Consider the following 10,840-nt stretch of genomic DNA (forward strand, 5'->3'; position numbering starts at 1 on the left):
ACTACTTAAGCAAATTTACTCTTGTCCTATCACTTACGACTTGGGAAGAGCACGGGCAGCTGCCACCCTCCGACACTGCTTCTCCGGCATCACGCTGGCTTCTCCAGCTCAGATACGCTCCTGGACAGAGGACGAAACAGTAACCGCTGGCGTCCATCGTTGAGTCGAGGCGGGCAAGGACGAAGAATAGCTGTGGAGGTCGCACCCCGTTGGTGACAGGGAAGCCGACCCAGAAAGCTCAGCCCCGTGCGTCCATGGCTAAGCCTTGTCATGACCCGCCTGCCTTCCCGTTCCTCAGGCTGTGATTCCTGAGTCGATGTCTCGCCGAGCCCTTCTGCTACCTGCGTGATGTCCCGACGGAGGCCCTTGCCCGGTTTCTCCAGCCGGGGAAGTCGGCTCCGTCCCTCCGGGCTGAGCCTTCGTCGTACCGTGGGAAACACTTCGTGCATGTCGTGCCGAAAGGTACGGATTGGCCTCACGGGATCCAAGCACAGACGGAGCCGGGCGCTACATAGAGCGAGGAAAGACGCGGGGCAGACGCCGGCGCTTCTCGTGCGCTCTGGAAGGCGCGGCGGCAGAGCAGGGCTCTTGTCTCTCTGTCCCTCCACTTCACGCCCCAGCGCGCGGTGCACCCGTTCTGCTGCGGGATCCAAGGAGGGCGAGCGGCCGCAGCCGGTGCGAGGCGGCAGCGCGGGCAGCGAGCGGCGGCGGGCGCAGTCTGGCAGCGGGCCGCAGGGTGGCGCTCCCGGCCAAGACGTCGCCGGGCGGCTGCGAGCTCTGAGGCGGTCGAACCCGGCCCGCCCTGCCCAGCTCAGCTCAGCGCAGCCCAGCTCAGCGCAGCCCAGCCCAGCCCAGCCCGGCCGGGAAGCAGCAGCAGCAGCAGCAGTTGCGGCGGCGAGCGGCGGAGAGGGGTGCCCCGTGCCATTCACTGCCGAACCACAGCAGTCGTGCTCCGGGTCGCCAGGCGGACTCGGCGATAAAGAAGAAGGGAGAAAGGGAGGACGCCCATCGGCCGCCCCACCGCCGCGCGGCTGTCGGGCGCCGCTTTCCGCGGAGGACTGCGCGGGCGATCCGCGAGACGAAGGCTGTCCCGGACCAGTCCGACATGGCGATCGCAAGGCAAGTGCTTTGTCTCTCTGCTTTCCTGTCCCTGGCGCACGCTCGCTCCCAGCCCCTGCGCTATTCAGTAGCCGAGGAGGGGGAGAGCGGCTCGGTGGTAGCCAACGTGGGGGAGGACGCGGGACTGGCCCCGGCGCAGCTCTCGGTTCGCCGCGCCCGCCTGGCCTCGGAGGACGGCCGGCAGCACTTTCGCTTAGAGCGGGGCACCGGTCGCCTGGTCGTGGCGGAGAGGCTGGACCGGGAGGAGCTGTGCGGGCAGGCCGCTACCTGCACGCTGCCCTTCGAGCTGGTGCTGGCCAACCCCCTGCAGTTCTTGCGGGTCGAGGTGACCGTGCAGGACATCAATGACCATGCGCCCGTTTTCCCGGAGGAACAAGTCACTTTTAAGATCCCGGAAACGAGCAACCCGGGTTCACGTTTCCCACTGGTGGGGGCTCGGGACCTGGATATTGGCAGCAACAGCATCCAGACTTACAGAATCTCTCCAGAGAATGAGTACTTCAGTATCTCTTTTGGGAATCGGATTAAGGGCAAGAAATACGTGGAACTGGTTTTGGAAAAGCCTCTAGACAGAGAGGAGCAATCAGAGATGGGTTTCAGTCTCATTGCCATGGATGGGGGCTCTCCGCCCAGGAGTGGGAACACACAAATCCGCATTGTTGTTCTAGATGTAAATGACAACTCCCCAGTGTTTTTGCAGGAGTTATATGTTGCACACATTCTGGAAAATGCACCAGAGGGCTCTATTATTCTCAGTGTGGTGGCAACTGATCTGGATGAAGGACCTAATGGAGACATCTCCTATCAGTTCAGCCAAGCAGTGAGTGAGAGTGACTCTGCATTTTTGATTGACCCTGTCAGCGGTGAAATTAAACTCACAAAGCCTCTGGACTTTGAGACAGCAGAGAATCATGAGCTCAACGTGCAGGCCACAGATGGTGGTGGCCTGTCAGCAATCTGCAAGGTGTTGGTGGAGGTGGTGGATGTGAATGACAATGCACCTGAGCTGGTGGTCAGTACCTTCAGCAGCCTCCTCCCTGAGAATGCATTACCTGGAACAGTGGTTGCCCTCTTTGCTGTCAGGGACAGGGATTCTGGAGCCAATGGGAAGATTTCCTGTGCCCTTGAGGACCAGCTGTCATTCTCCCTGCGTCCAGCCTATAAGAATTACTATGAGCTGGTGACTGTGAGCGAGCTGGACCGGGAAGAGACTGCACAGTACATCCTGAGTGTCACAGCAGCTGACGCGGGATCACCTCCTCTCACAACCACACAGACCTTCACGGTGGATATCTCTGATATGAACGACAATGCACCTGTCTTCAACCAGACATCATACACCATGTATGTGCGTGAGAATAATGTCCCCACGGTACTTGTTGGAGCTGTCAGTGCTGTGGATGCCGATGTGGGGCCTAATGCCAAGGTGACCTATTCCCTGGCGCTGGTCAACCCCACAAAGCAGCCTCCCTGCTCCTGTATCTCTGTGAACTCTGAGAACGGCGATGTGTTTGTGTTGCAGCCTCTGGACTATGAGCAAGTGAAGCAGATTGACATCTTGGTGAGTGCCTCTGATGCTGGGTCTCCTGCCCTCAGTGCCAATGTCACTGTCCGCCTTGTTGTGGTGGATGAGAATGACAATGCACCACTGGTACTGTACCCCTCACAGGACAGCAGCCCTCCATCCAGCGAGCTGGTGCCCATGTCATCTGAGGCTGGTTACCTTGTCACCAAAGTGGTGGCTGTTGATGCTGACTCGGGGCAGAACTCATGGCTCTCGTACCACCTGCTGAGGGCCACTGACCCTGGACTGTTTGTGGTGGGTGCCCAAAGTGGGGAGGTGCGGCTGAGAAGACCTGTGACGGAGAGAGATGCTGTGAAGCAGAAGCTTGTTATCCTTGTGCGAGACAACGGGCAACCACCTCTGTCAGCCACAGCCTCACTGAGTGCACTCCTGCTCAGTGATTTCTCAGATGTGCGTCTATCACACAGCAGCCTGGCCACAGATGATGAGGGTGACTCTCTAACAATGTATTTAATAATTTCATTGGTCTTTGTCTCACTTCTCTTCCTTGCATCCATGGCAGCCTTCGTTACTCTCAAGGTGTGCAAGAGAAAGGAGCTGAAGAGTGGGCATGTACTCTACAGTGCTGGAAACTTGCAAAGCAGCCTGGCTGATGCAGGAGCTGCAGGCACCCTGCCCCACCCCTGTTGCTATGAGATCAGCCTCACAACAGGTTCTGGCAACAGCGAGTTCAAGTTCCTGAAGCCCATCCTCCCCAGCCTGCCACCACAGCACTGCACCATGGGCAGGGGCCCAGATGATGAACAGGATTTCCCCCATGGCCCTCTCACCCTGGAGGACGTGGCAGCAAGCAACCCAGGCATGCTCTCTGCAGAACAGTTCAATAGTCTTTCCTTTAAGTAGTTTGGAGTCAGCACAGCACAGCACAGTCTTGTGATAGGAAGGAATGTGGGCTACAACATGTGACAACAGTTCCCGCAGAGTTCATCCACATTTGCAGTTGTTGTCAGCAGTTTACCCTCTGATTTTTCATCAGATGAAAAGTTTTCTCCCCTGAAAACAGCAAACAGATGAAGCTAAAGGATTCCTCAGACAAGTAACAGTATATTTTTGCTGTTACAGCCATTTCTGAAATGCTTCAAGTGGGCAGTTAATCCTTGGGTCCCCAACTAAGTTCTTGTCTCACTTGCTGTTCGGCTAGACCACGGTCCTCTTATTCTCTGCTGTAACTCAATGGCCTGGTCGAGGAGACAAGTCACCTTCTCCTGAAATGCACGTAGCCGTTCTCCTGGGTCAGGAGAGCAAGGAAGTTGTGAGTACTGTGTTACAATGTGGTGCAAGCATGGGGCTTTTTCTGCTTTGGGTTCTGGATGTCTCTGTCTCTGAGATGTGTGACATCTGCCTGTTGTGCCTTCTGGTCGCTATGTGTCTCTATACATATGTTGTGTGTCTGCATATGCTGCCCTAATGCTGTTCAGTGAAGGTGGGAGTTGCTCACATACAGCTCCTCAGGAAACAAAGATATTTTGACCCTTGTAGAATGGAAGTCTTATCATCTCCATGGGAGAGCAGCAAAAAGCAGATTGAGATTTTGCTTTGGTGCATGAAAGGTGTGTGCAAGGGTGTGCTTTCTCCTTGTGATTGCCATGAAATGACAGGAGCACAAATGATGTTGGCATAGACTATAACTGTACAGGATTGTGAACACACATTTGTTGTCTTTAAGTGCATTCTAAGGAAACTCCATAGGTCACTTCAAAGGAGTTCATCTGAAGGTAGAACTGAGATGAACTTGTAAAGTGTCATTGTGTTTGATCTCATCACTGTTGTTTCCAAATTCAGAGGCTTCTTGATGGGAGTGGAAAGCTTTTCCTAGATTATTTTCTGGGTTTGTGTAGAGCTTTTACCTTCTTCCTTTTGCCCTTTCTCCTTCTACTCTGTGGGCTGTATTCAAGAATTTTCTTCTGTATTTCATCTAAGGACTGCCACCCAATGTATAATATTGGTTTTTGTGAATGAAGGCAGAGTGGCACAGAATTTTTGGACACCCTCATGCTGTGTTATGCTGCAGTTATAAACTGTACTCTTGTGAACTGCGATACATTTCTGTGTAAAAGTGAAATAAAAAGAACACCCAACTGACTTGAGTTGCAAAAATACTCTTTGTAGAGATGTTCTTTCTGGGAAAGCTTTATTGAAGTGTTAAAAATGCTGGGAGTTTGTTCTCCTAGCTGAGATAAGGTTTAGCATTTTGGGGATGTGGCTGATAGAACATTAAGGAAAAATGTGTACAGAAGGGAATTGCTGGCAGGCGTCTACAGGACTTCTGAGCACTGAGCTTCTGGCTGCAACAGGGCCCAGTTCGATCCAGGTCAGGGGATACTGGCCCCTGCCCTAACAGGCACCCTGGTTTGTAAAGACCTTGTCAAAGCAGTGCCCGGCAGCTCCAGCTGCAGATGGGAACTGTGAGGTACGCGAGTGCGGAGTGTTTTGATTTAAAGGTTTTGGGGTATGGATGGCACGAAGACAGGACACTTGTTCCTTTGGGAGGTGCTTGGGGAGCGCCTGGAGGTGGTATTTGTTGGGTGAAAATAGTTACCAGGGAAATGCAGAGGACTACAGCCATCCCTTCCACAAGGCCCTGATGAAAGGTAAGTCCTGAGTACAGGCTGGTGTCACGATTGTGACCACATGCAATCTTCTTTTACTGTGACAGTAGAAATGATGAATAGAATTGCTTTATTGCATGAAAGTCCTAAATGGCTTGAAAGACTGAAACAGAAAGCACTTGGTATTTTTATGACAGGGGTTTGCATGTCTTGCTGTGTTTGACTGGAGTGCTATGTGAAGCTCCTCTGTACAGGGTTCTCCACATCTAAAGGATTGTAGGTTTATCCGTGCTAATCTCTTCCAGTAGCGTGAGCTATAATAAACAGAGTTGTGAACGACATCTTAGAGAATCAGCGTGTCTGTCTTACTGAGATGACAAGGAATCAGCCCCTCCTGGTGTAAAACTGCTGCCTCTTGGGTTGCTCCAGCTCAAGGATTTGTGTACTGCAGCTCCTCACTATATGGTTCATGATGGTTTTTACTCTATGAGAGGGGGAGGCAGTTTCCTGCATTGGACAGTCTGAACACACTGCTGAGTTTTCCTGAGGGGCTTGTCAGAGGTGCCCTTCAGATAGGATAAATTCTTAGGCCAGGTGATAGACAGCTGTGCTAGAGGGAATGCGTTACTGGACCTGTTGGTCACCAACACAAGTGAGATAATCAGATCCATCAAGATTGGAGCCAACCTGAGCTGCAGTGATCACGCACTGTTGGAGCTCACAGTCCTGAGGGTTAGGGGACAGGTGAAGCTTAAAGTCAGTGTGCTGGCTTGATGGAAAGTGAGTTAATTTCCTTCATGCAGTTAGAAACTGTTCTTTTTCATAGCTAGCACAGTAGTTGTTTTAATTTAGTTTGAGAACAAGAAGATAACACCCTGGAACAGAGTTAATGTTGTTTAGTTTTTGTTTGGAAGCCAAGGTCTCTGAGCTCTCTGCCTTCAGGTGTGAGGTAGCTGGGAGGGGGGACATGGATGGGGCAGACATTGCCTGACATCCAGAATAATCAGTAAGAATATTCCATGCCACTAGAGTCATGCTTCATATTTAAGGAGAGTGGGATTTTCTGGCTAGGAAGGGAGATGGAGACCCATTCTGGTTTATGCTCCATTTTGGTGGAGTTCCAATCAGGAGTTCTAATTTGACCTTTTTGCCATCCTGTTGTTTTGTACTTGATCTCTGGACCTTTCTGCCTTTTTCTGTCTTCTGTCCCTGGGACTGGCTGTTCAGTACCTGGGTGCTCTCTCTCTTCCTGGGCATGGCTGCTCAACATGGATGGAGTTCACGAGGAATTACTTTTAATATCTTTTATTTTATATTCCATTTCCATTCTACATGCATTAGTAGTAGTAGTGGTATGTTAGTATTATTTTGTTATTTTATTAACTTGTATTTATCTCAATCCTTGAGTTTCTCCCTTACACCTTTTGGGAGGTGGGAGCAGGGAGTACACAAGCAGCTATTGTAGTTTAGAATTTCTAGCTCCGTCTTTCTTGGCACTCAGCATGGGGCCTGAGACACTAAAATTTGGTAATAGAGGAGGGCTAAAATTTGAAGATTTTAGTGTTTTTACTGTTGTGATTCAATTTCAGTTTTCTTGATCAGGTGTCAAGTCACAGGGTTGAGATAACCACAGGTCCATGTGCTTTGGGGGTCATTTGGCAGTGTTAAAGCAGATCACATTTATTATGCTGATTTAAAAATACCATGGCAAACATTTCAGCTACTCTCTATATTGTGTTCTTCAGTGCCTTACTTGTGCTGGATATATTTTACCAATAATTTTGTGCAGTCTGTTACCTCTGGAAATTGGTCTACAGTGATGGTCTTGCTGTGCTTTGTACCAGTGACCTACTTCATCATACTTCAGCTGGTAGTGAATTTATATTCGTTTCTGTTGTACCTTGAGAGCCCTCTGGTAAAGATTAAAGAAAACTGTGCTTATGTTGTTTTCAATTGGACAAGCCAATCTATAGAAAAGCTACCTAACACCTTTCCATTTTTTGTTAGGACAGATTACACATGTTTTTGACAATTTTGATATCCTTGGGGATTTGATCATACCCTGTTGGTATCGTCATGTTTGCTGCATGTGTGTCAGTTATTACTAGTGATAGGATTACTGAGGGAGATAAGGCTATTTAGGCAGACTGCAGCTACCCCAGCTCCTGCAACATATGTTGTGTCTGTTTGAGCCTTGATGACATGCAGAGCAGCTACTACAACTTCCAAGGCAGCTACTCCAGCCCCCACACTGGGCATTGCTGCTGCTTCAACCTCAACAACAGTCAGTGCAGCTATGCTAATTCTAGTGACAGTCATTTCAGCCACCACTGTGACATGCACTGTGACTACCCAGACCCTGGAAATAAGAAGATGATAAGCCCATGTCAGCATCAGTTGCCCCTGTAAAGAGAGTGACACAAAAGTCTATTCATGCAGCAGATGAGGATGAGCGCGTGTTATCATCATTGTAAGGAAGAGAACAAGAGATAACCACTCAATCCTTTTCTCAAAGTGAGCTGTGAGATATGTGAAAATATTTCAGTCGTCGTGAGGGTAAGAACATCATAATGTGGTTGCTCTGATGCTGGAATAATGGGGCCAGTGGTCTGGAATGAGAGGGTAAGAAAGCCAAGCAGCTGGGATCTCTGTTGAGGGCTGCAGCCGTTGACAGGACAATTAGAAGAAACAAAAAATCCTCCAGCCTCTGGAGTCAACTCCTGACAATCATGAAGGCAAAGTTTCCCTTCAAGGAAGATGTTGTATGTCACCCATGGAAGTGGAACACTGTGGAGAGAGATATCCAGTGTCCGAGAAAATTAACTGTGTAGGAGACAATTTATTTCAGCCCAAACAATCAGAAGGGGACAGATCCAGATTGAATCAATTGTAGACGACGCATGTGGCAGAATTTAATACAAAGAACACCACTGGCATATGCTAGATCATCGGCAGGAATGAGCTGAACAAGTAGAGGTGTACAAAACATGAATGATGTGGCTGACCAACTACAGGACTTCAACGACAATCTTGCTACCTCTCTAAGGGCCTGTGTCTTGACTGTAGTGAAACTGTCAAAAAAATCTAACGACTGATTTGAAAAGCTGCTACTGGAAATCAAAGCACTCAGAGATGACAGGTTCCACTCACCACCTGTACAAACCAATATTTCAGCTATTAGGAGTAGTAGGTATTTCTGATCTCAAGAGAGAGGACATAAAAAGTGGACAAAAAGAGGCACACAGCAGTGTTTCCTGAGTGATAATGGAGAAAACATGAAGAGTTGGGACAGAATGGGTATGTGAATTGAAGGGAAAAACTTATCGGAAAATTGATGCTCCAGTTTCCAGAAGGGGTAGAAGAAATTCTGTTCTTCTTGAAGAAACTTCTAATTCATACCCACAAAAGGTGCATAACAAATCATTCATCGATGCCTATTAGTGGGGCCCTGCCTCCAGCCAGGCAGAGGAAAGGGACAACAGGGTTTACTGGACTGTGCAGATATGATGACCTGATACAACAGAGCCCCAGGAGCACAGAACCTTGGTAGACACCAGTGCTCAGTGCACAATAACCACATCAAACCATAAAGGAATGAAATCCATCAGTATTTCTGGAATGACTGGGGGATCCCAGGAGCTGATTGTATTAGAGGCTGAAATGAATGTAGCTGGGAAGGACTGGCAAAAGCATCCCATTGTGACTGGCCCAGATGCTCCATGCATCCTTGGCATAGACTGCCTCAGGAGAGGGTATTTTAAGGATCCGAAATGGTATTGGGGGGCTTTTGGCATAGCAGCTGTGGAGACAGAGGACATTAAACAGCTGTCTGCTTTGCCTGGTCTCTCAGAAGACCTTTCTGTTGTAGGATTGCTGAGGGTCAAAGAACAGCAGATACCAGTTGCTACCACAGCAGTGCATCACTGGCAATATCACACCAGTTGAGACTTTCTGATTCCTTTCTGTAAGTTAATTTGTTAATTGGAGAGATAGAGAGTGATCGATTAGACTGACTCACCTTTTTACAGCCTGAAGTCAAGTGAGGAGTGGAGACTAACAGTAGACTATCATGGCCTGAATGAATTTATGCCACCATCAAATGCTGCTGTGCGAGATATGTTAGAACTGCAATTTGAACTGGAGTCCAAGGCAGCTCAGTGGTATGCCACAATTGACAGTGCTAAGGTGTTTTTCTCTATTCATTCGGCAACAGAGTGCAGGCCACAGTTTGCTTTCATCTGGAGGGGCATCCAGTACACTTGGAATCAGCTGCCCCAGGGGTGGGAACACAGCCTGACCATCTGCCGTGAACTGATCCAAACCATGCTGGAACAAGGTAAAGCTCCAGAACACCTGCAATATATTGATGACATGGTACAACATAGCAAAAGAAGTTTTTGAGAAAGGTGAGAGAATAATTCAAATTATTTTGAAAGCCAGTTTTACCATAAAATGAAACAACGTCAAAGGACCTGCATGAGAGACCCAGTTTTTAGGAATAAAATGGCAAGATGGGCTTCCACCGATCCCAATGGATGTGATCAACAAAACAGCAACTATGTCTCCACTAACTAATTAAAAGGAGATGAAAACTTCCTTGGGCATTTTAGGTTTTTGGAGAATGCATATTCCAGACCACAGTCAGATTATGAACCCTCTCTATCAAATGACTCAAACAAAGAACAATTTTGAGTGGGGCATTGAACAATAACAAGCCTTTGAACAAATTAAATGGGAGATAGTTCATGCAGTAGCCCTTAAGCCAGTCCAGACAGGACTAGATGTTAAAAACATGCTCCGCACTGCAGCAGAGATAATGGCTCTAACTGGAGTCTCTGGCAGAAAGCATCAGGGGAGACTCAAGGTCAACCCTTTGGTTTTTGGAGTTGAAGATACAGAGGCTTGGAGGCCAACTACACTCCAGCTGAAAAAGAGATACTAGCAGCATATGAAAGGGTCTGAGCTGCTTCAGAAGTGGTTGGTACTGAACCACAGCTACTCTTGGAACCTTGAATCCTGGTGCTGGGCTGGATGTTCAAAGAGAAGGTCCCCTCTACACATCATGCAACTGATGCCATGTGGAAGAAGTGGATCACACTGATCACACAACAGGCTCAAATGGGGAATTCTGGTGACCCAGGCATCTTAGAAGTGATCACAGATTGTCCAGAAGGCTAAGACTTCAGAATGTCGCCAGGTGAAAATGAAGAAGCCCCACCATATGATAAGCTACCAGAGAATGAAAGCAGTATGCCCTGTTCACCAATGGATCCTGCTGTCTCATAGGAAAGCATCAGAGGTGGAAAGCTGCTGTGTGGAGTCCCACACAACAAGTCACAGAAGACACTGAGCGACAAGGTGAATCAAGCCAATTTGAAGAGGTGAAAGTCATCCAGCTGGCTTTGGATATTGCTGAATGAGACAAGTGGCCAGTAGTTTATCTCTACACTGACTCATGGATGGTGGCAAATGCCCTATGGGGTGGTCACAGCAATGGAAGCAGAGCAACTGGCAGTGAAGAGGCAAACCCGTTTGGACTGCTGCATTGTTGCAAGATATTGCTGCTTGACTGGAGAACCTGCCTGTA

The 10,840-nt window shown here is 48.8% G+C and overlaps 1 protein-coding gene across 1 annotated transcript; it reads left to right on the forward strand.

Moving 5' to 3' along the window:
• The first annotated feature begins 736 nt into the window (after positions 1–736).
• LOC136107916 (protocadherin beta-15-like) lies at positions 737–4,801 on the forward strand. The gene has a single exon (XM_065849319.2). The coding sequence runs from the start codon at positions 1,106–1,108 to the stop codon at positions 3,545–3,547; it is 2,442 nt and encodes an 813-aa protein (XP_065705391.1). The 5' UTR covers positions 737–1,105; the 3' UTR covers positions 3,548–4,801.
• The last annotated feature ends 6,039 nt before the right edge of the window (positions 4,802–10,840 follow it).

This window comes from Patagioenas fasciata, chromosome 14, assembly GCF_037038585.1.
Source record: "Patagioenas fasciata isolate bPatFas1 chromosome 14, bPatFas1.hap1, whole genome shotgun sequence".
In the NCBI taxonomy this organism is placed as follows: Eukaryota; Metazoa; Chordata; class Aves; order Columbiformes; family Columbidae; genus Patagioenas; species Patagioenas fasciata.